Raw genomic sequence first — 25,790 nt, forward strand, 5'->3', positions numbered from 1 at the left:
GTCCCCCACACGCTGGGGCCTCCTCCACAAAGTGGTTTCAGGTGGGGCTCAGCCCACCTCAGGGGGAACCCATTCATATACTGTGCAAGGTTTCACAGGTGTGTGAATTCATTTTCCATTGCTGTGTAATAAATTACCACAAACTTAATAGCGTCAAACGCATATCTGTCATTCCACAGTTTCTGTGGAGGCCAGGCCTGGTTTTCCTGAGTCCTGTGCTCAGAGTCTCACAAATCTGTACTCAGGGGGTCAGCCTGATTACAGTCTCACCTGAGGCTTGGGATCCCCTTCCAAACTCACTAGCTGTTGGTGGAATTCAGTTCATGCAGGGAGAGCACCGAGGCTGCAAGCTCATGGAGACCACCCACTGTTTCCTCTGTGTGGCCCTCTCCACAACATGGCCCTTTGCTTCTTCAAAACCCAACCAAAGAATCACTGTCTTCAGGAACAGCCTCTGACCCTCTTTGAAAGGACTCACCTAATTAGGCCAGACCCACAGAGGAAAAGCTCTCTTTTGATTAACTCAGAGTCAACTGATTAGGGACTTTATACCTGCAAAATCTCTTTTGCCACACAGCATACCTTAATCAAAGGAATGTATTCCATCCCATTCATGGATCCTGCCCATACTCAAGGGAAGGCCATAATACAAGCATATGGTCATTAGGGGCCATCTTAGTCACTGCTGTTCATGGATCGTTCTCTAGCTTCCTGGAGGAGAGGAGAGCAGCAGACAGAGCTAGGAGTGTTTGTAAAACAGGGCAGTGGGAAAAGGTAGGTCTTGTGAGTAGCAGGCTACTTAAGATGCCTAGTGGGTCTAAATGTCAGATTCCATTGGCAGGTTTTCCGTGCAAGGTGTGACCAAAAAATAATTATTTCATTAACTTCGTGGAAAAAAAAAAGTTGTAGACATGCATCCTCTCGACTAAAGGGAGTTCATTTTGCCAAACTACTGGACTTCACACCTGTGTCTTTCTGTCTGGTGCAGAGATGGCTATATCCCTTGCCCTCGAAATTTTCCTTCGTGTTTCTTCCAAAGTGGTTACTTTTACAAACTCCTTAATAAAAAAAAGAAGGAAGGGACACATTGAGTGGCCTTTGGGCAGGCAGGCAGATGAGCGGCATTCCGAATCTCTTCGTCCTGTTTCCGCCCAATCACAAGTGCTCCCCCAATCCAGCCTTGTTCCCACATAGAACTAGGCGGTCTTTCTATGATATGAATCCTGACGCGCGTGGTGAAAGCTGCCGATTTAACTTCTATGGGTGAGAGTCTGGGTCTTGACAAAAGAAGATCAATAAAATATAGCCTGAATGTCCACTCACAACATGTACCTTACAAGAACTTGGCTGTATTAATCTCTCAAAGAGGTTTGTGCTCCCAGGTAGCAGTATTCCCATTTTACAGCTGAGAAGGCTGAGACTCAGACGAGTTAAATAACTGGCTCTGTGTTACATGGTAACAAGGGGCTAAGCAGGAATTTGCACCCAGGTGTGATAGGTGCTAAAGCCACTGCTTTTAAACCAGCAAGGTAAGAAGCTGGAATATTGGCGATGATTTTGAGACTTGGAGCCTACTCTTTACCGCCATATGCCTTCCCTTTGTCTTTCCAATATTCCAAATATCTTACAGTCTATGAAGTTGAAAGATGGGGACATTGCAACTAGCTTCACAGGGCTAGTATCCTGGGGAATACAAAAAGAGGAAAAAAGAGACCGTAATGGGGTAGACAAGAAAACACCACCATGCCGCACTGTTAACGTTGAACTAGAGAAAACTCTATTACCAACGATACTTCTAATCTGCTTGCGGTAAAGATTCATAACTGGAAAATAAGCATGTGACAGTTCTTCATTTGAGTGTAAACTTAACTCATTAATTTAAATTAGATTTTTTTTTTAACAAAGGGGAAATTCTAGTAATAATGATAATAAGTAATGGCTCTTGTAGAGAATGTAAAAAGATGTTAGAAATTTGTGCTTTGGGAAGTTGGAGAATGTTAAGGATTAATTTTCACTCACAAAGATCAAAAAGGTCTCGATGAGTAAGATAAGTATCAAGTTTCAGGGTTGTTGTGTTTTTTTCGCCTCCTGCCAGACTGTCTGAAACTTATCTCAAGTATCATGGTAAAAAGAGAAGTGGTGGATAGACACAAAAATGTAATAGATATATTCTAGGGGTAGAATATGAACTGCCTTTCTAAATGCATATCAGAAGGAGAATGTATTCCAGTTGAGTAGGTTTAATGATATAATTTTACCATATTAAATCATAATTGCTCTTTAAAGGAAAATAGAGATGCATGCATTGCCACTGCCGGGGCATCCCACTCCATCCAAACAGCATCCTCCCTAGTACTTGTTGATTTCGCCCTTATCTCACAGCAGAGCCGATCTGTGGCTTTCCTTTGGAAATTGGGTGGGGAGAGAGGAAAAGAAGGAAGAATAGTCTGAGCATCGGAATCTGCGTCAGGCAATTGCCATGGCTTTAGCAAAATCATTTCCTGCTATTAGGCTGCCAACCAAACGCTTTCAAATGGATGGCAGCTCTGATTTTTGTGGAACCAAATTATTTTTCGAGATTAGACCATGTATCAAGATGATCCAGATACCTGGATTAGTGAGGCACTAAAATATTTGCATTGTTATGGATGTTGATAATTATTTTAGTAAATTCTAATGGCTGCTTTTATTGTTAAATGATTTCCAATCCTGTCGCATTCCCTTCTCTCCTCCCCACCAAAAAGAAGAAAAGGGAGAGGAGAGAATGAAAGAGAAGAATGAAAACATGCATTGATTGCATATATGGATGAAAATAGAGTTGAAGTCAGGCATTTAGTTTTAACAGAATCTGATTTTACGTTATGAGCTGAATTAGATGGAGGCATAATTCATCTATGATTTTATCGGCTATACCTTCCATAGCTGTCTTTTTTTTTAATAGCACACAAAATAATACTGAGCTTATTTGACTGATAAAAGTCATAAATGTAGTTTTTAAAAATATTTTTATATCTTTTTAAAAAATACTTGATACATAAAAAAGAATATACCATATTTCATTGGGCCTTCTGTAGGCCCTTTATCTTATAAACCAGTAATAAAGTAAAAATGCAGCCAAGCTGGTTAGCACATAATGCTTTCTTATCTCATGTATTTTAAGAGGCATCCCAATTTTAGAGATGTTAAAATGGAAAGAAAAAAACAATATACCTTAGACTTTATTAAATACAGTATACAACATGCTGGTGAGTTATAAAGCATAATGTAAGAAACATTTATGAATACCCTCCCTCTCAATCCAAGAACCGTTCATTACTTGTAACTTGCCTTTCCTCCCAGAGCCCATGCAGGCAGGCAGCCCTTCTGCTGAATTTTGAGTTTGCTATTGCTTTACTTCTTAAACATACTTAAACTCTTTCCCACTAAACTCAGAATGCCCCAAGAGTAGAGGCTGTCTGTGTTCTCTTCTACTTTGTCTTCAGCGCCTGACACAGAACGTGGCCTAATAATTGCAGGAGAACTATTATTGACTAACTGTACAAGCAGGTTGTCTGAGGCATATCCAAATTGTCTTTACCCTTCAAGTTCTGGTTTAAACACCAGTTCCTCTAGGAAATCTTTGACATCCTGAACTGGAAGTGCTCTTGCCTCCCTTTTGAACTCGTATAGCAATTTATCTTTACTCCTAGTACTATAGATATACCACCTTGTCTTTTCAGCAGAGTGCTTCACCCATGTCTGCCTTCCTGCTGGACTGGCAAAAGCAGGATTTCCATTTGCTGTAGTTTGGTGAACCTCCCATTACCCGGCATATTAATAAAAGATAATCATAGATTCAATGGTGCTTTACGTGTATTTTCACCAAATTGTCATAAATTAAGGACTCTGCTGTATTCCCATTTAACAGATAAATAAACTGAGGCTAGCGCTCATAATCACTTAAGCAATAAGTATATGTCAAAGGAAGAAGACAGTGCTGCATTTAAATTATCTTGCCTTAGTATGCTTCAGTTTTTGCCTGTCATTCAGGGGCCTATGCTTATTCTTGGGTATGAGACTCAGAAGAAATACATGAGAAAAATGCAATAAAAACAAATAAGTAAAATAAATGCAAGTTTTCTTTAAGAGTGAAATCAAATAACCTTTTTAAAATGTTTGAGACTTTTTGTTGTTGTTGTTGTTTGTTTGTTTTTTATTTTTGAGACGGAGTCTCGCTCTGTTGCCCAGGCCGGAGTGCAGTAGTGTGATCTCTGCTCACTGCAGCCTCTGCCTCCGGGATTCAAGTGATTCTCCTGCCTCAGGCTCCTGAGTGTCGGGGATTACAGGTGCCTGCCACCATGCCCTGCTAATTTTTGTACTTTTAATAGAGACAAGGTTTCGTCATGTTGACCAGTCTGTTCTTGAACTCCTGACCTCAGATGATCTGCCTGCCTCGGCCTCCCAAAGTGCTAGGATTACAGGCGTGAGCCACCGTGCCCGGCTGACATTTGTATTTTCATAGTATCTGGCTAATTTTCTATTGGATTTTACTTATTTCCTTATTGATTTATAAGATTTTTATCTACCATAAAAATTATAATTTATTTCTAGGTTTGGACATGCAAATATTTCTCTAGTGTTTCGGCGATCTTTTGTCTTTGCTATGCTGTTTTAGACATTCAGTTTTAACATAATTCTATTTATCAAGTGTTTCCTTATGGTTTCTGAATTTTTTGTAATTACATTTGAAAATGCATTCCCACTTCTGAGACGATGAGAATTTTTTTTTTTTTTTTTTTTTACTATTTTAAAAATAAATGCCGATAAGGCTAGGATCCTGTAAGTACCTCCCTACCTTGGTATGATCATTTATTCATTTGTTTGTTGATTTAACCAAGACGTTGATTTAGCCACTGTTGTAGACAAAGATGAACCCGACTAGAAAATGGTCCTGTTTTCAGGGCAGTTACAATCCAGTAGAGAGAGATAAATTTCACACTTATTTGTGAATCAGTGAGCATAATATTTTTAGATGGTGGAATTGCTGAGAGGACAGTGGAACAGAACGATGGGGGGTATTAATGGTGGAGAGGATGTTACCTCTGAGGTGGTAAGATCAGCCAGCATCTTCGGGTTCAAGCTGTGTTGAGACATAAGGAAGGGCATGTGTGGCAGAGGAACAGCCCTTAGAGGGAAGGGGATGGTCAAGATGGCTGGAGCAGCAGGACCCTGGCAGTTGTGAAGGTGACATGAGGTGAAGGTAGACAGGAAGGTGTGGACAAGACCCCACCTTTGAAAGCCAGGCTTTGGAATGTGGCTTTGATCCTGAGCACAAAATCCTTTGCAACAAAATGACCTGATGTGCATTTTCAAAAGATCCCTCTGGCTGCTATGTAGGGAAGAGATTATAGGAGGCAAGAAGGGAAGTAAAGAGAGGGTTATGTAGGAAAATTATGCCTACTTGGTGCAGACCCAGAATACGGTCAGTAGATCCAAGGTTAAACTAAGACTTCTCCAAGTTAGAGGTAGGGCACAGTTGCTGCAGCTGAAATGCCGGGTAATTCAGGCATCCAGAGTAAATGCTAGCTTGAACTTGGAGCACAGAGGGGCTTTGTGTGGGGGACCGTTCAAAGGCAAGCTGGACAGGTGGCAACCTTGCTCACTTGGCGCCAGCAAGTAGAGCAGCACTCGCTGGTGATGGATGGCTCTACATTGTTCCCCGCACTGTGCTCAGAGCCAGGAGGAGGGCGCAGCCCCTGGGGACCAGGAGGAGTCTCCAGGCTTTCCTTGCACTTTGTCTTCCGCTTAGTGTTTCAGCCAAGATATTAATTCTATGTTCTAGCCATGTTGCCGCCTCGGAATCTCACTATTGTTCGTTATGCTCTCGTTCGCAGTCCTAGTGTTGATATTTTTATACATTTTAAACTCAAAGTATCTGAATTTCGGAGAAAATGAGACAATTAGAGTAGTTTGTAAAGTAAAGGTTTTTAAAAGAATTCAGTATGTGACTACTACGTGCAATTTATTATTATAATCCTCTGGTTTGTGAAGGTTCACAAACATTTTTTGTTCAGATTTTTATTTTTTATTTTATATTTTTTTGCTCTTCATTGTATATTCTTCCCCCTTGACTTCCCCCTGTTGTCAGGCGACAACAGTATTTCCCTTGAAAATACAGAGGGTAGATTGGCCCTGTGTGTGTGTTTTCCAAGTGTTGGCTTTCCAAGACATTCTCATGAAAAGGACTGGTATTGCTAAGTCATTTTTTAATATAAGGAGGTCCATGTTTGGGCATTGAAATTAATTTCCCTTATCTCACCATACAAATAGCCACCCTGGCTTCTTTGATTTATTACCTGGGATGGTTCAGCAGCACTAAAAACAGAGGACGGGAAGACATCACCTTTACGTGGCATCATTAGTCACAGCATTAAAAGCATCACCCTGAAGGGACTGCTTCTCTCAGTCTCCCGTGTGCCATGACAGCACCCTGTTTGTTCCTTCTCTGTGCATTCAAGACACTGGGCCCGTCCACGGCTTCCGGGTTGCATTTTTCATTTTCTAGTAAGTTGTTGCTGTCCAAACATCCTTTCTGTCTTTTCTCCATAACATAATGTAAGAGAACTTTCAAAAATGCAGATACAATCCCTGATTAAAGACAAACTACTGACTGTAAGAAAATGTTTTAAAATCATTTCTCCAGCAAAGGATTCGTGTACAGAATATATAAAGAACCCTCAAAACTCTATAATAAAAAGCAAACAAATAGTTTAAAAGGGGGCAAGAGACTTAACCAAAAATAAGCACATGAAAAGCCATTTCACGTCATTAGACATTAGGGAAATGCAAATTAAAATTATAGGGAAAGGGAAAGAAAAGAAATAGGATGAGATACCACTATACACCTATGAAAATGGCTAAAATAATTACTGGTAATTCTAAGTGAGGGTGAAGATGTGGAGCAAGTGAACTTTCATGCATTGCCAGTGAGAATGTAAAGTGATGCTGCCACCTTGGAAAACAGCTGGGCAGTTGTTTTTTGTTTGTTTGTTTGTTTGTTTATTTTGAGATGGAGTCTTGCTCTTTCGCCCGGGCTGGAGTGCAATGGTGCGATCTTAGCTCACTGCAACCTTCGCCCTCGTGTTCAAGTGATTCTCCTGCCTCAGCCTCCCTAGTAGTTGGGATTACAGGCACGTGCCACCACTCCCAGCTAATTTTTGTATTTTCAGTAGAGACAGAGCTTCACCACGTTGGCCAGGCTGGTCTCTCACTCCTGACCTCAGGTGATCCACCCGCCTTGGCCTCCCAAAGTCCTGGGATTACAGGTGTGAGCCACCACACCCAGCCTGGGCAGTTTCTTAAAAAATTAATTAATTAATTAATTAATTAATTAAAATAAAAAATTAAACATACAGTTACTCATACTCTTGTATATGTATTGAAGAGAAATGAGGACGTATGTTCACACAAAAACCTATAGGCTAAGGTTTGTGGAAGCTCTATTTATAGTTGCCCCAAGCTGGAAACAACCTGGACATGCTTCACGGGGCATGTGCATAAGCAGACAGTGGCACCTCCATACAATGGAATACTACTCTGCAAGAATAAGGGATGAACTCTTAATAGACCCACAGCTTAGAATGGTCTCAGAGGTATTAAGTCAAAAAAGCCAGTCTCCCAAGTTTACATACTATATGATTCCATTTACATGACATTTCTGAAAAGACACAACTGTGGTAGCGACTCCATCAGTAGTTGCCCAGGGCCAGGGGTGGTGAGGAGGGTGTGACTACGACAGGTTGGCACAACGGAGTTTGGGGGTGGTGGAGGCCTTCTGTATCTCGACTGTGCTGATGATTATACCAATCCATGCATGTGTTGAGATTCATACTCTGTACCCCCCTGCCAAAAATCAATGTGTCAGTCCAAACTGCTACACGTGCTCTACACAGCCCAGCCTGTCTCTTGTGATTCATCCAATTCCTTCTCAGCCTCCTAGCCCCTTCTGTCAGGTCCCAAACACTTGTGGTCACTTTTATTTTCTAGCAGGGCACACTCACGCTCAGCCCTTTGCCCAGGAACCTCTCCTGCCCACTTTTCTGTCAACCCATCTTACCTGCCAAATGAGAGGCTTTCTTTGCAACTCAGGTGTGGAGACTCTAGCACTCGCACTGGTGATCTCTGAACAACACCCAGCCCTGGAAATTTCATGCTCCTGTCAGGAGCAAATAAGCAGGTGCCATGTTCCCAGGGCACCTGCTTATTTGGCTGCCTTGCATGCTGGGTTGTAAGTCTGGGGAGAGCTGATTCCACTGTTCATTCTTCAGTCCTGAGAAAGAGGCCACAGAGAGTTCAGTACATACGCTAGTGAGGATGAGAAGTCTGCTCCGGAGGTGGACTCAGCCTTTGTCTGGTTTTACTTTTGCCTCCTTTTTCTGAGTGCTTTTATCTCTGACCCTCTTGCTGAAATTTCTTACCTTTCATGGCTCTTTTAGCAGAGGAATCCTCTTTGCTGGTTTTGCCCAAACTACTTGTTAAAAAGCAGTAAGCCAAGGTTTTAAGACTTGTATACTTTTTTCCCCCATTCATGTAAAAGTAAAATTATGTGGCAAAAATCATGAGTATAGAAGGGTTTTCTTTTTCATCAGAGGTTAGATGGGTTTTATAGTGCACCATGAAAAGTCATTAGTAAAAGCCATGTTATAAACATATTTTTACATATTTACTTAGCCCCATCTTCCAAATTCCTCTGGAGGGACAACAGATTTTCTGGAAAATAAAAATCAGCTCCTATTCATAGCAGTGGTAAAAGTAATCATCGTAACACTTATATGGTGCTTATAAAGTGCTGGACACTGTGTTAACATGTACTTTATGCATTTGATTTTATTTTTTGTAGAGATGGGGTCTTGTAGTGTCACCCAGTGTGGTCTCTAACTCCTGGGCTTAAGCAATCCTCCTGCCTCAGCCTCCCAAAGCACTGGAATTACTTATGTGAGCCACTGTGCCCAGCCTAATTTATTTATTTTAAATGACTTACTCCTCACAACAGCCTTAGGAGGCGGTGTCATTATTATTTCCATTTTACATGTGAGGAAACTGTGGCACAGTGTGGTTTGATTACTTGCCTAAGGTCAGGAGTGAAGCTAGAATTCGATGCAGGCCTCTGACTTCATCTTCCAGAAGACTGTGCAACAAAGAGGGGAAGGAAGATAAGAGACAGGGTCTTCTTCACCAGGGACCTCATGCCGACCTCCTTTCACTTTTTCCCAGGAAGGTATCCCCACATCCTTTGCATGGGCTGCCAAGAAGATCCACAATAGCTTAAAATGCTTCTTCTCTTTTCTAGCCAAGGACAATTCCGTATTTGTGTCCTGATCATTATTAGAATAAGTAATCGAAATAATTAGAAAAGGAAGCTAAACGTGAAAATGGTCCAGGAAAGAATATAAAATAACTTGGATGGTGCTTTACAAGTTTCAAACTGTTTTCACTTAGTGTTTTCCCAAGACGTCCCTCACCACCACCCATTATTATTGCCAACTTTTTGCAGATGAGGAAAGTGAGGCCCAGAGAGAAGTGATTGCTCCCCTGGGTCACCATATCGTTCCTTGTGGGACTAGAATGCAAGCCCTGCCCTGTCCTGCCCTGCCCTGCCCTGCCCTTTCTTTCCTGCCCCCTTATCTCTCTTCCCGCCTCCCTCCCATCTGGGTTCTTACTCATTGAGTAAGAGAAACTCTTTTATAAACTTTAGACGCAGGCAGTGTGATTTCATCTCTTTTTCTGCGTGTGTTAGTTTTTGTTGTTGCATAACAAATTGCCACAGATTTAGCAGTTTAAACACCTCCTGATTAGCTCATAGTTCTGTAGGTCAGAAGCCCAGGTGCACTGTTAATGGAGTCCCTGCTCAGAATAGGGAGGCTGCAATGCAGGTGGTAGCTGCACTGATTCCTCCTTGAGAGGCTCGGGGAAAGAATCTGCTCCTAAGCTCATCCAGGTTGTTGCTAGAATCCGTTTCCTTTTGGCTGTAGGACTGAGGTTCCCGCTTCCTTGCTGGCTGTCAGCCTGCAGCTGCTCTCAGCATCTAGAGTCTACCCACATTTCTTGCCACATGGTCTCTTCCATCGTGAAGCCAGTAGGGGCACATCAGTCTTTCTTGTGCTTCAGAATATCTGACTTCCTCTATCTCTGGGCTCTAAACTTCAATTGAAAGGGCTCATGTGATTCCATCAGGCCCACTCAGATAATCTCTCTTTCTTCAGGTCAGCTGATTTGGGACCTTAATACATCCACAAAACCCCTTCACATAGCACCTGGATTAGTGCATGATTGACTCTGGGAAGGGGTGTGTTACACCAGGCATAGGAATGTAAGGGTCACCTGAGAATTCTGCCTATCACGTGACATTACAGCCTTAAAAATGGCACACATTGACAGGAACAAGGGCCACCTCCAAGGTATTTGTTTTCATTGGTAATTACATCAATTCCTTAATGTTTTTACAGGTTTTTTTTTTCTTTTTTTTTTTTGACAACATGACGCATTTTGTACTTATTAAGTCATTTGATTGAAAGCATATTTGTAATCTCTATACTTCTGTTTACCTTCAAAGGGCTGAAGAATAATAAAGTAGACATAGGATTAGTTGAGCAACACAATTCTATTTCACTAACAATTCAGTAAGTTCATTTCTTAAGCACTGTTTCATGCTTTCTTTTCAGCCTCTGTGCTCCATCTTCTTGAACCTTCTTTCTGCTCCTTGGCTATTTGATTTCTTCTTTACTTGTGGGTTTCATATTAAATATCACCTCTTCATGAATGAATTCCTTGATGGACTTATCTAGAGTAGGTTAAAAATGAGAATTTTTTTTTTTTTTTTTTAATGAAGGTTCTCTGAGGCTTCCTTCATAGTGTCTCTCTAATTATTCTGGATTTGTTGATTGCCGGTGTCTTACTCTATCTCCCGCTAGACTGTAGTATCAGAAAGGGAAGGGCCAGGTCTGTCTTGTTCTCCCTCCTAGGCCCAGTGCCTAGACTGTGCTTAGTACAAAGTAGGCACCAAAAATTATGTGTTTAATTGATGTGTAAATAGAAGCTAATGTTCTGGTGCCTGTAGAATGGTTAACTTTAACATTTGTTTTGAAAGGTTGCCTGAGTAGTGAAACCAAGTTAACCAACCATGAGGTCACTGCTAAAGCATTTATTGTTTGAAAAGTACCTGATAGACAGTCACAAAGCTCTTAAAAGTGGGGGAGGGGACTCTACAAATGGTAGAACCAAAGAAGAATTTTTGTATCATCCTTCAACACATGCAGTGTTACTGGAAAGGAGGTGTGTGATGAGTCTTCCAAGTCCTGGACAGTCTGATGTTTGGATCACAGTTCCTTTTTTTTTTTTTTTTTTTTTTTTTTTTGAGACAGAGTCTTGCTCTGTCACCAGGCTGGAGTGCAGTGGCGTGATCTTGGCTCACTGCATCCTCCACCTTCTCACCTTCTGGGTTCAACTGATTCTCCTGCCTCAGCCTCCCTAGTAGCTGGAATTTCAGGCACCCGCCACCACGCCTGGCTAATTTTTTGGATTTTTAGTAGAGATGGGGTTTCATCAAGTTAGCCAGGATGGTCTCTATCTCTTGACCTCGTGACCCACCTGCCTTGGCCTCCCAAAGTGCTGGGATTACAGGCGTGAGCCATCATGCCCAGCCTGGATCACAGTTTCTTGGCAATTTTTTTTTTTTCTTGGAGACCAAGTCTTACTATGTTGCCTACGCTGGCCTCAAACTTCTGAGCTTAGGAGATCCTCCCACGTTGGCCTCCCGAATAGCTAGGACTACAGTTGCCCCATGCCTGACTTCCTGACAGATTTTTTTAATGTCCCAAGACAGATGCCTCTCCTTTCTCACAGTCCTCTTTTGAAAAGTTCTTCTCTCTGATTTTTCCCCAAGCTTCACCTTCACCTCCAGACAGTCACAGGATTTAAATACCTACTTAGAAGCTGTGTGACACTGGGCAAGATAGTCAACCACCTTGTTTTCCTTCCCTGTGAAATAGGCATGATAATTCCTACCTTGAAAGGTCATTGAAAGGATAGCGAATACAAATGCCTGACACAAAGTGAGACTGATAAATGCTATTTTCACAATTATTAGACTATATTATTTTAACTATGACTGCAAATCTGGGGTAGAATTGAAATGCTCATCTTAACAACAGAGCTTTTGGAAGTTGCAGGTTGAAATCCCTAACAGGAAAATCCAAAACCAGAAGTACTTCAAAATCAGACTTTTTGAGTGCCAACAAGCAAAAAATTCCACATCTGACCTCATGTGATGGGTCTCAGTCAAAACGCAGTCAAATCTTTGTTTCATGCCCCAAATTATCAAAAGTCTTGTATCAGATTGTCTTCAGGCTGTGTGTATAAGGTGTATATGAAACATAAATGGATGTCATGGTGAGACTTGGGTCCCTTCTCTAAGGTGTCTTACCGTGTGTATGCAGATATTCCAACATCCTAAAAACTCTGAAATCCTAAACACTTGATACCAATGATTTTGGATAAGGGGTACTCAACCTTAAAAAAAAAAAGTTACAGTAGATTTTAGGATCAGTGGAGATGATATTCTATGTAATTGATTTTTGTTATCATATATTAAGTGAGGACTACTTCGTTTAAAATCTTAGGCTGAAATAAATACATTCTTCATACAACCACCGTGAGCACAATTTATCTTGTTTTAAATTCAGAGGCACTTAGGAACCTTGTAGTCCCTGGGTTTTATTATGAACTCCAGTTAGCATTTTATTGTGGCTGCTTAGAAGTATTGATTCATTGGCCGGGTGCGGTGGCTCAAGCCTGTGAGTCTGTTTCCATAAATGCAGACTGGCTTACCTGTGCCCAACCCTGTCTCCACTTGGTTGGCTTACCTGGGATGTGGATTCTCCTGCCCTGGCATGTGCTGGGAAGTAATAGAACCAAAGCAGTAATATCCGTAGAGCTGAGGAACAGAAGTCAGTGGGACTTCAAAGAGTTCATTTCCCATAAAGTATCCAGAGTTGTTCAAAGTCGGTCAAGCTGTCATCACATTTCAGGTGAGACCATTTTAGGGAGTAACAAGGGCAGAGTAGATCAATTAACATTTCTTTTTTTTTTTAATCACTCTAAATTCAATGAATGTTCAAGGCAGGTTAAACAGTAATAGCAAATGTGGTGATGGAAGAATTGAGGCAGCTTCTGTTGTAGTATTTACTGTGGTTATCATTTCTACACTTAAAGCTGCATTCCTATCTTCTCATTTATTTTGCCTCCCTTTTAATGCACTGAGTTTGATTTAGAGAAGTCAGTGCATCGTATTACACTGCCCTTATGAGTCTGAATTTCTGGTTTAATTCCGACAGTGTGAACCCAGAACAGGGGACCAGGAGACTCTGCGTTACCCCAATTAGCCCAGGAAAGCTTAGACAGCTGTCTCTGTATCTCTGTGTATGCCCCAATTTCCCCTCCTGTAAAATGGAGCTATTTACTTCTTATCTGAGGATTGTAATCATAAAATAAAATTTCCTGTAGATGTGAAAAAAATTTTGAATAGCATGCAAATACTTGCATTTGTATTTTTAATTTTAACCCAAATTAATATGTGAAACCAGGATGCCATTTTCAGAGTTGTTGGCATCAGTTCATCATATTTCTAGGTGAAGTATGTGAAAGTGATTATAGGTAATAAATATCTTTTTCTTTAACTTATTGCAGAGGCAGTTTTTCCACTGTTAATGAGGGTAATTTGACTTGGTTGAAGGATTGCAGTTCTTAAGAATTAATGCAGTAATCCAATTCAAAGATTTAAAGAGATCTAAGATTTTTCACAGGTCGCGTGCCAGTGAATGTGCTCCTATCACATAGCAGCTAATGGACTTGAACGCCAGTCTGTCATTTACTGTTCCCTCACTGCATAGCAGCTTTGCCCTTGGTAGTGAGTATACTTTCCAAGCATTGCAGGTTATTTAGAAGTGTGGTATATTTGTAACACTTTTGAGAGATAGTATCCTATTTCCCACAGCCCCTAATTACTATAAAAACTGGGGTTATCTTTCTTAATTACATGTTTGAATCCTAATCTGCTAAGGTCTGAGGAATATCAGGCTCAGAGGAGCTGCCTTCTCGCCTTTCTTTTTCAAAGGAGGGCCTTTTATTTTTTTAAATGTATTTTTAAAAACTAATTCATGTATCATTGTATTCGTACATATAGGTTAATTCACGTGAATACAAAGGTTACATGCACTGTATTCATGACTTTCCATTTTTGATAATGATGTGTTATTAACAGCTAACAATATTTTGTAAAGGCTTATTTGTAAAGAATGTTGGAAATGTTCTTATTTCCTGATCCCATTATGTTCCTAAATATTAAAAATCCCATTTTGAGGCCATTAGAAGCATTCGCTTCGTCCTCCACGTGTGTTCTCCAGACAGCGTCACCATTCTGCGCACACAGGAACCTTTGTTCCTTAATTAGAAAAAGGACTAGAGCTCATTAGTTGTGGTTCCGTGTGGTGTCTGCTCGAACATTGAGGCAATAATACATTACAAGAAGAGATCCAGCCTAAATCTGAGAGGCTCTCCACAGTTCCAAGAACTGTGAAAAGATAAATAAATCTTGGAGGGTCCTTGTAGGGCCATCCTCACATCCTGCACTGTCCTTGAGGGCCTGGCTGGTGGGTGCTGATCAGTTTTAAAGCCAAAGAGATTTGTATATTCATAGGAGGAGGGAAGGGGAGAAGGCACAACTTGTACAGAAATCTAGAACTTTACCTTTATTGAAAGCCCATGGTCTTGCACCAAAAAAAAAAAAAAATATCTTTTGGATTTTTTGATAGGTTAGTGGGCACCATCCGGATGCATTCGGATGTTATTAAAGGTGGGTGAATTGTTGACAAACGTGATAGAAGTTGAGATATCCTAGGCTGGTTTTCACTGCTGACATTGGAGGAGCTGCATGAGTTTTGAAAGCTAAAACTCCCAAACTGAATCCACAAAAGCTTTAGGCTGCATCAGTTATCAACAAAGAGCCCTGATTTCCACAGTCAGAACAGGCATTTCTTCAGCCTCCAGGAAACCTCATGCATCTAGTGTTCCCCAAAATATTAATAGTACAAATGGTGGATCCATCTCACTGGTTAAGATCAAGGTTCCCGCAGCAGAGAAGTGAGCAAGTGAAGTGAAAAATCTCAGACTGTATGGAGGATGTTTTGCTGTGGCTTGGCTGGGCTGGCAAGGTTGTGCTGAAATATAAAGGGATATGGAGAAGAGAGCAAAATGTCAGTTGGAAAGCCGGAGATTGGAAAATAGAGCAGTTATTTTGAGGGTCAATTCGCTTCTCCTTGAGAAGGGTTTACCCAGTCAGGTTGCTAACACCCTGGAAGGGAAAGGACTCAGAGGCCACTAGGCGTGTCTGAGATACTCTCCCACCACCCCCTACACTAACCCCCTCCTCATATCTTGCCTTCTCTTTCCATCCCTGCCAAAGGATAAATTGCCCTCATCCTGCTAATGCTAATGGAAGACATTATTAACAAAAGGGAGTGCTTCATAAAGGAAGCTGAGATCTGGCAAGTGGAGGCATGACACCCTTATGCTGATAGTGGTACAGGTCAGAAATAGTGAATATGGAAACAAATATTTCGCTGAAATGTTCTGCCATTTGAAGGGACATGTCTAGCTAGCAATATACATATATAGTTTTTTCCACCGTAATCTTTTTTTTATGTTGTATTTCTCAGAGAAAGAAAAATAGATTTTAAAATGTAAAAACCTGTTCTTCAATTGAGTATGCGAAAATCTCATTGCAGTATTTATTCTAAACCTGCTCTCATAATGTTCAGTCAAGGAGAAAACAGCAAAAAACAGTTGTTGATGGACTTAGCACAGAACTGGATTAAATAAGCATTAGTCTACTGAAGCTGATTACAGGAATATGAAAATGCAGTATCTTAATGGTACATATTTTTATGTGGCAGCTCAGTTGCCTTTCATTTTGCAGCTAATATGTCTATTCTTATGAGTCATTTACTTCTTTAATTACCTTTTGCAGGCAAGGCACCATGGTATATTAATGTGAATGATTTTTACTGCCAGTTTATCATACAATGCCCCAGAAGTTGAAAGGCGTAATTGACTTGGAAGAACAGCTCATGAAGGAAACAATATTTAGTTGACAGTTTTCCTTGTACTCTCTGTTGACGTTTATGAGTTTACACTATGCTAAAGGAGTAATAAACACAATTTTCTTTCAATAACAGGAAAGGGTAGCTTCTAAAATACATTTGTGGAAAACACATTCGTTCATTTCTTGAATAATATGAAAATAATACATTTCCAGTGATAAGACTTCTCAGATTGCCAATTGAATTAAACCTTCAAAGGTGCATTTATAACCTGTCTCAGAGCATTAGGAGATATTAGGGTTCATGTGATTGAATCTACTTAATGAATATTTAAATTATAAACAGATTTAGATAAATCATATTTAACTCTGGGTGTTAGGGTAAGACAATTTGGTCCTGTGCTCCCAAATTCCAGGAGACGGAAAGGCAGAATGGGAGCTTGGGGATTGGGAATTGTCTGGAGTAAGATTTTCTTTCTCCAAAGGGAGGGAAAGTCTGCCAGTACATTTTGGAAAAGTAAAGAAGGCATGGTCAATGCAACTCCTTATATGGCCTGGCGCTTGAAGAGTTAAATAAAGATTTGGGTGGGTCTCTGCCCTTTTGGAGCCTGGAAAGGTGCTTTGACTTGACTTGGGCAGTGTTATTTTAACCATCACTTCCACAGTCCCCTTGTCCCTAAGCTGGTTCACTGGCTCTGGGCAGGCCCTGGTTTGGCACATTGGTTCAGAGGGAGTTAAACTTTTCACAGTTTTCTGGGTTGTTTGCAGTTCAGTCCTGTGCAACATAATGAAAGTTTTCTAGCCATCTGTTGTTAAGCTGGCGGTGAACAAGGCCAGTATATCCAAACAAAGTTCTGGCCTGCTGTAAACTGAACCTGTCAGTTTAGCATAGCTTTGCTGACCCCTCCAAGGAACAGGGCAGCCTTCGGTACCAGGCACTCACCACTTAGAACTTTCAAAGGGGAACTATTTTGGGGGTAGGGGGTAGGGGCCTGTTTACTTTTTTCCTCTGTGTTCCTCTCACTGGCTTGGACTGGTTTATACTTAATCTTTACATGTACAAATGGTTATTGGTTCCCCCTCCTTTTTCAGAGGGAAGGGCATTTCTTGTTAATAGAAGATTATAATTTTTTTTTTTTTGAGACGGACTCTCACTCTGTCGCCAGGCTGGAGTGCAGTGGTGCGATCTCAGCTCACTCCAACCTCCACCTCCCGGGTTCAAGTGATTCTCCTGCCTTTGCCTCATGAGCAGCTAGAACTACAGGCATACATCACCACATCCAGCTAATTTTTGTGTTTTTAGTAGAGATGGGGTTTTACCATGTTGACCAGGATGGTCTCGATCTCTTATGACCTCGTGATCCGCCTACCTTGGCCTCCCAAAGTACTGGGATTACAGGCGTGAGCCACTGTGCCTGGCTAGGGATTGTAACTTTTAGAAGAAAGTAGGATTGTCTGGAAATGTATGTGAGGTGGCTGTGATTCAAAGGGAGGTTCTATGCGGTTATTTTTGTTTCATTATTTTGTCTTTCAGTGTCCGGGGAGACAAATAGTCCAGGAAAAGAAGGGCCTGTATTTATTACTTAACTTATATAGTTAAAGTTTTTGTAGCTTTAAGAGAACTTTTCCCCCCTTTCTGCTGCATTTTGTATTTCGTCATCAGAAGTTAATATACAGCATAACTTGGCAGAGCAGCAGTTAGACAATACTCCCTGCTGTATGGGGTATTTCGTGCTTCTCTGTTCTCATTTACAAGGTGTATCATTGGCTTTAATTGCCCAGCTTAACCTTAAAATAATTCCATTGTTTTGCCGCATTTTTCCTACTGTAGTATATGTTTCATTCTCATTTTCTGTTTGGCAGTATTTCCTTGGCTATACATGAAATGCTCCTATACATTTGGATCCTTGAGCTATCTATCTACCTGCCTACCTACCTACCTATCTCAACACCTAACACTTCCCCTAACCTTTGTGGGTTTCCTTTTGTTAATGATACCTTGGAGGTGCTGCTGTATTTTTCTCTTGACCTTGCTATCATGTATTTCTTGTCTAGCCTTGGTTACATTTGTGCCCTGTTAAGAGAGGGCCCTGGGGAGCCATCGTTAAACCTTGGTGTCCATTCCAAATTGTTAAAACATGAAGGAGAATAACCACTGTTTTTGAATAAATATTTTGGCCACTCTTATGGCCACCTTAGTCTGTCTAGGTGGAAGCAGACCACAGTCCCACACAGCAACAAAGAAACAAGATACTGAAAGCCTTTAGACAAATGTCTGAAGCACCAGTGTGAGAGGGTTTGGGCTCAACTTCAGCTGCAATCAAGAAATGGACAAGGGTCAAGAATTCCATAAATGGGGGTGGGGACAGAAGAGGCAAAGGAATAAACAAGGAGACACCCAAGCCTTCCGTTTAAGGGACAAGGAGTTTTACAGCTGGGAAACATATTCAATTTAAAATTTAAATGAATGCACTTAATAGGAAATACCATAGAGTCATAATCTGTTTATAAGTTGACTGACACATAAAGTGCTTTTTTGTTTTAAAGTAAAAAAAAAAAAAAAAAAAATCACACGCACACATACTCGGGGTAGACTTTCGGGTATAAAATGTCAGGTGCAATGTAACGTGTACTCAACTCTAAGAGTCAAGCAAATAACCTTGGTATTTAGGACGTTGCCTTTTAGAACATGAAATTGTATTTTGTTGTATGTCCTTTTTTTTTATTTAGAGGAGGACTACATTAAGAGGTCACCTATTAGCTGTGTTTTTGCTGTCTTAAACTCAGCCCTTCTGTCTATTAAAATCAAACCACTGTGTAAACATTCTCGTGTTGTTCTTGGTCTACAATGGCCACAGGGATCAGGTTTCACCTGCCTGCACATCTTCAAGCAATTAGAGCAATTAGCGTGAAGCCATTTCACATTCAAGGATTCAAGGTCTATGGTGACATTCAAGTCCAGCAGAAGTCTGAAAGGGAGAGGAGGAAGAGGCCCAGAGCGAGACGACTGTTCCATGGCCCTGAGCAGACAATTTCTCTATTAAAAATGGTGGCTCTTTAATGATGTTATTATGAGGTTTTTAAATGACATATCAAAAGTTGTTTATATCACAAAAACCCAACAGTCATTTAATTATACTAATGAAGGTCTTTATACGTGGCAGATTTTTTAAAAAAGATTTCTAATGGCCATGAGAAGTGGAGTGTTGCTGCTCCTTGCATCACGCGGTGGCGGCGGCATTCTTTGTAGAGGAAGAACATATTTTATAATGTATAAGGGAATTTGCATTTCATTTTCACGACAAACCTTTCTGTGTTTTTTGTAAATCTAACAATTGCAACAACACGGAATATTTAGTTGGGGGAAGTTTGGAGTTAGTGTTGAGAGCAACTATGTTTGTTTGCTTTTTTTTTAATGGTTAGAGAACAACCATGGTGACTTTCACAGATTGAACTAATACACTTCAAAGGGAAATCATCAACTTTAGCACATCTGATAGCTGTATAGGCAATGGCAGAGGTGTCTTGAAAAAACACTCTTAGGATCCAGTAGGGCTTTGGCTTTGTTTGTTTGTGTTGTTTGTTTTTTGCGTTTGTAACTTAGTTACCCAGGACTCGTTTGCACAAGGCAAATGCTAAACTGATTACAGCTTTTAAAAATTGGCTTGTACATTTTTTAATCCATATTTTAATGTTGGTTTATTATTGCAAAAAAGGAGGGGCACTAATTTTAAAAATCCAAGCGTGCTGCAAAAGAAGATCTTGCTTTGCAGTCCCAGAGGGTGCTTGCAATCAGGAATAACCGCGGGCTAAATTATAATGTGGAATTCTGTTGCCCTTTAACCTGATGCTGCCTGTTCACATTCAGTGTTTGTTAACAAACAGCTTTAAGAACAAAATTGTTGGGATAATTACTATTTCATTGTATGCACTGACTTTAATGAAAATAAGAGGCTTTATTTTTTTTTTAATTGCATGTCTCTAAGAAAGTTGTGATAATTCCTTTACAGAACTGCCCTACTTGGCTTAGAAGCTACTAGGTGTTGAGCTGTTACATATCTGTAGGACAGAACACATCTATTTGTGTGACTGAGGCTGGAACATTTGTGTTCATTCCATAACTAGCCATTTTAGGGAACTGGACTGCTTAGAGCTCTCTAGCCCCATCTCGAACTACTTATAGCTCTTCTGTTGAGAGATGGTTTTCCTGACCGCCCACTTTCATGGCGCCCAGGCTGTGTGCCTTTTGATACTGCAACGCAGAGCAGCTGCAGGGGATGCTAATAAAATGCAGCATGTTGGACACTGAGCAAGGTAAGAGTCTGCCTTTTTCTCCTGCCCCTTGAAAATGGATTGCTAGGAAATCATTTCCTGGTCTCTAACTGGACCAGCTGAGTTAGAGAGGAACATTTGCATTGGATACTCCACCCCTTCCCAAAGTGGAGAAGGCAGGCGTGGAAGCACTGTGAAGCTCAGAAGGGAGATGAGGCAGTAAACCAGATCTTTCCCATTTTTCTCCCCCTAGCCTAGTCCTCTGTTTCTATGATCTGCCTTTTGAACTGTTTTTGTGGCTGATCAGTTCCACCTAATATGTCTCTTGATTTCTGCTATTGTAATACTCAGGCGACATGCTGTTCTCTTCATTTTTATAAGCTTTAGATGCTTCTGCCTGTCATTTTCTGGCGGTTTATCTTCAGCGTCTGGATTTGCTTTCAGACTTGAATGTCTATCAAGCTGCCGTTGCTTTGAATGTGAGATCAAAAGAAGATGAATTCCAGTAAAAAATTTCCTTCTATGAAGAAAAGATTGGGGCCTATGTAAACATCCCACTGACAGCTCCCAATGAGTTATTTTAGCCGAGTATTAGCACCTGGATGACAGACAGTCCAGCATTCCACTCTAAATAACAAATCAGTAGCTTCCGTGGCAGAAGAACATTGCCACAAGAGCAATACATTTTCAGAAGGAATCCTTTTCTTCCTTTTTTTTTTTTTGTTATTGAATATGGCTGTTCAACTCTTCCTCCTATTTTTCAAGCTGACTTGCTGTGCCTTTACCAGCTTACTTTTCTTTACAGTATCTGTTGAATTACTCCGGTGACGGAAGACAGGACTGTGATGATCATTTTGGGGCGGGTTAAGGAGTGTTCCAGTAGGCAGGCTAGGCATCTGGAAATAAACAGGTAGTTTGGTTGATGGTGGAGAAAGAAAATATAAAGGACAGCCAGTCAAAGCCAGATCCAGGGCATATCTCTGGAATACGGGACGATATGTTCTTTAAAAATACATGTGACAAAATCCTCTAAAGTCTGCAAAATCTGAATTTTCTTCTTTTTTTTTTTTTAAAGCATCCTGCCTATGTAAATGTCACCACAAAAATATCTCAAGAGCAGGTTTCCCGAAACCCTGTTGGTGTGTATTTGTCTGCGTGAATGAGCTGTGTTTGGCTAGGGCTTGGTCTAGCCAGGGCACACTGCGTGTGCTGTGTCGCTGCTTGCAGACCTGGAGCGGTTTAGATATGTGTGGCATTAATAGATTTCTTTAAGTGCTAAATGCAACTTTGAAAATTACCTGCAAGCTCCAACTGATCTTTCAACTTTGAAAGTGAAGAATTACTTGAGGAATTCTTGTGGTTTCTTTGTCATTTAGTGAGAGCCCAGCCAGCTACTGTGGAGGCAAACCTCCCTGAGGTTGCCTACAAAGGGCAATGTTCCAGTGTGTTTTCTCTTCGAGTGTGCTTCAGCCGCACAGTACTTCCTGTTTATTCAAACATCTTTTTTACCACTCGGCAACCCCCGCTTCGCAGAAACAGCCAGAACCCATCTACAGCAAGAAGACGGAAATCCAAAGGCAGACAGTACGGGCTCCCTTCGCCAAACTCTTCATTTTCTCTGTAAGTGTCCAGAGAAAAAGAAACATTTTTTTGGTGGGTTAAACTTTTAAACTAGGGATCCGTTCTTGTGCCGACATTCTCCGAAGGGCGAAATAAGATGATCCAACTTGTTTACTGCTTTTTTTCCTCCCCCTTCCCTCCTCTCTCCATCAGAGGCTTTTTTCTTTTTAGAGATTTGAGAGGACCGTCTCCTTCTAACTCCTTGTTTAATTCACTCTTGCTTTCAAATATGTCTTTGGATATAATCAGCGAAGTAAGCAGCCGGGTGGTGTCAGGATAGTTTTATAGGCTGAACGTAGATTGGAACCTCTCTCTGCTTACTGTGACATTGTTTCGTGTTGCCTTCTTTTTCTTCCTGTTATCACAAGTAGTAAGAGAATGTGGGGATGGTTCCTTTGTAAGTCTGCATCTACAGAATTGTCCCCTAATGTTTGCATCACGACACCGTCATCATTTGTGAATCAGGCTTGATAATATTTGTACCAATTTCATGCCAATAAAAGTCAGACTGCTGAAACACGCACGGTCATTATCTCATTCATATTCCTATTGTTTCAACGGAGTGGGCTGCAGAGGGAAAGGGAAAGCCTGCCTCACTTTCTGTGATGGTTGTTAACTTTGATGTTGGAAGGCTCTTTTCAAAATTTTCCTTGTGGATAATCAGTATGGCAGGAAAAGCCCTTGGACTTGGGCTGCCTCCTGGCTCTTGAGTAGAAGAGCGATCTAACGGCTCTCTTGGTCCTTTCTGTTGAAATGGCTTTTTAAACACATGGTTTGACATTTTTTAAAAAGGTTCTACCTTTTCTGTCTGTAGTTGCTCCTTTTGCCTCTCTTGCCTCCCTCCACACCCCCCTTCCCTGACCCCCAACTTCAGTTTAATTGGTAAGCCAGGTGTTAATATTTCTTTTTTAACTATATAGTGGTCAGGGAATAGACAGGAAATGGAAAATTAACTCTTTTGATCTTAAGAGAATTGTGACTGCTGTGAGCCTTGTTTGCTAGTCCCCAGACTAAATAGTTTTAAAATTTAGTGTCTAAAACAGCATCTATTAGAATAGAGAAAGAAATATGGTCTGGGGTTGTCCAAACCTCTCATAGAAGAAACATTTAAATACATAAAATAATTGTATGTGTGTGCATGTGCATGTGTGTGTATTGCTATGGCTATGATGGCTTTTTTGAATGTTCAGAAGTTGTTCTCTTTTGCAAGAAAAAATAAGATGTTTGCGACTGCCTTAAGGACAATTTGTTTAACAGTAGGAGTAATTGCAGGGAAAATGGAAAGAGTGACTGAAGGTATTTACTCAGATGTTAGTGTAGGTGTGGGGGCTGAAAACTCAGTGTGGGAACAGTGGGCTGCTTTTCTTGGTATCTCAGTGTATTTGATGACCATCAAATTTCCCAGCTCACTGGTTTTGTTTTTTCTGGATGGCATGTTTGATTATTTATCAGAAGGGGAAGGGAGTAGCTGAAGCAAATAAACATGTGACCAAGTTCTGTTTTGTTTTCCACTCCGAAAGCCATGCCCTTTAACAGATATACAGAAAATAATAAATGCATTGTTTTATGATAAAAGGAAATTATATGTGTCTTTTTTTTTTTTTTTTTAAGGCAAGTGAGTTAACCCTTAAGGCTCAGGAGGCTTTTTGCCTTCTGAGAATTTGCCAGACTTTTTATTGAGAATTAGCCTATTGCAACTAATGGTTTTATGGAACAGGATTTCCCAGGATTACTTTGTTCATTAGTTTAGCTTTTTCTAGACAGTTCACTTAGGAATGCCTGCCTCAGTAGCTCGACTGTGTGGTGTATGTGTGTGTGTTTTAAATCATAATACCACTGGACAAACCAGTGGCTCTTACCGTTTTGTTGAAGGCTATATTCTGATGTTTAAAGCTAAACATGAATAACTCAACTAAAGGAAAGTATACCATAGTGTCTGTGGCTAAGGTACAATGTAATTTATCAGAGGCCAACATTTTGTCCCTCTCTTTAAAGATGTTAGGCAGGTGCTGTAATACAGAGTCTACTTATATGTCTGTGTCCCTCAGAAATACCTTCTAGTCTTTAATATTATGTAACCTATTTCATTATCTTCAAGGTTGTCATTATCTCAAATTGATTCCTCCAGAGGCCAAGGGAAAGGCTCAAATCTATATTAAATTTAGATTTAAAATTTATGTATTTTTTTAGTTCTCAGGTGGGGTTTGCATGGCTTTGAGAAATCATTCTTAATATGCAGGCATTCAATGAGATATGTGCGCATACTGGCACATTCTTTAAATACGGGAACATGATTTTCTGTAGGGGCTTCCTTACTTCTCCACATCCTGAAGAAGTGATGTGCGTGATTCTAGCACAGTGCCTGGCCCAGTCGCATCAAGGCCTATAAATCACAGCCGAAGATCTGTTTCATTGCCTATACTGTTTTGGAATGTGAATTGAAAATATGCACACAGAAGGGATTCCCTCTTCATTGACTATATAAGGGAACGGTGCACCAGAGGCTCAGATACAGCGCAACTTTCACAAGTGTTGCCCTGCAGATAACTGGGAGGTTGCTTTGCTCTGCTTTGCTCTTGAGAGGACAACGATGGAAGCAGTGGCCTTTCCGCCTCTCTCCAAAAGGCAGTTGGGTTGGATAATCATACTTTGTATTTATACAGAGCCTTTTGTCTGTAGAAATCAAAGTGCCCGACTAATGCTAACTTGTTAATATTCAGAACACCCCAGGGACATAGGTAGGCTGCAAAGATTATCCCACTTTTGAGGTGGGAAAAAGTCCTGTTGTTAAAATCATTTACAATTTCCGGGTGTGTCTGTATTTAATGCTCATGCTAGACCTGGAAGTGCTATGATCTAGAGATCATGAGAAGCATTTTTTCCTGTGACATAGTCAGCCCTGACCACAGGCAGTCTCATGAGAAAGTGTTTTACCATGAAGAAACTGGCCTGGAAAATGTAGCTAGTGCGTGATGTTGATGGTGGTGGGAGGGAGGAGGTGTTGAAGACTAATCGCGCTTAATTTTATTTAGGGTCAAAGGATGTATTTTTTTTTAAAGATACAGCATGGGCTGAAACTTCTGATTTTTGTTTTGTTTCTCTTTAACTCAATATGATGTTGGCAATTTAACTTCCACAAAAATCAAGTTAGTTTGTTCTTTGTGAAGAAACAGATACAGTACTGCTTATGGGCGCTGCAAAGTTAAGTCAGCGGTTGCTCTGTAGTTACATGCTTTGGGGGCAAAAGAATTGAAACATGCTGTTAACCTGGCATGGTACTGTGTGATTCTTCAATTCTGCAGTGCCCTGGGCCTCCTTCCTGGGTTTCTAAAGCACAGTGTAAAAATTAGGCAAGTGCCATTTACTGTTCAGACTCCTTTGTTGAAAGGTTTTCCAGAAAACTCCACAGTAGGGTGGAGGTGCTTGGGTTGTTTGGCTCCTTATACTGTTTGTTTGTTGGAACCTGAATATAGAAATTAGATTTGAAACAAATCTCTACTCAAAATGTGCTTTTAATTTCAAAATGTAATTTTCAAAAGACCATACAAAATGATTCCAGTTTTTGCTTAAGAAATATTCGGCCGGGCGCGGTGGCTCAAGCCTGTAATCCCAGCACTTTGGGAGGCCGAGACGGGCGGATCACGAGGTCAGGAGATCAAGACCATCCTGGCTAATACGGTGAAACCCCGTCTCTACTAAAAAATACAAAAAAACTAGCCGGGCGAGGTGGCGGGCGCCTGTAGTCCCAGCTACTCGGGAGGCTGAG

General features: G+C 40.8%; 1 protein-coding gene across 11 annotated transcripts in view; it reads left to right on the forward strand.

Annotated features, from left to right (window-relative positions):
• FOXP1 (forkhead box P1) overlaps positions 1 to 25,790 on the forward strand; it is a 631,582-nt gene that overhangs the window by 432,551 nt on the left and 173,241 nt on the right. For 3 of the 11 annotated variants that reach the window (XM_023200076.1, XM_023200085.1, XM_023200081.2), the window contains exon 1: positions 21,586 to 22,024. The exons of the other annotated variants lie outside the window; for them this stretch is intronic. In XM_023200076.1, the coding sequence (XP_023055844.1) occupies positions 21,839 to 22,024 (186 nt within the window). In that variant the 5' untranslated portion in view covers positions 21,586 to 21,838. Of the gene's footprint in view, positions 1 to 21,585; positions 22,025 to 25,790 lie in introns of those variants that run through there. 11 annotated transcript variants of the gene reach the window in all.

The sequence above is a fragment of the Piliocolobus tephrosceles genome, chromosome 2 (assembly GCF_002776525.5).
Source record: "Piliocolobus tephrosceles isolate RC106 chromosome 2, ASM277652v3, whole genome shotgun sequence".
Lineage (NCBI taxonomy): Eukaryota > Metazoa > Chordata > Mammalia > Primates > Cercopithecidae > Piliocolobus > Piliocolobus tephrosceles.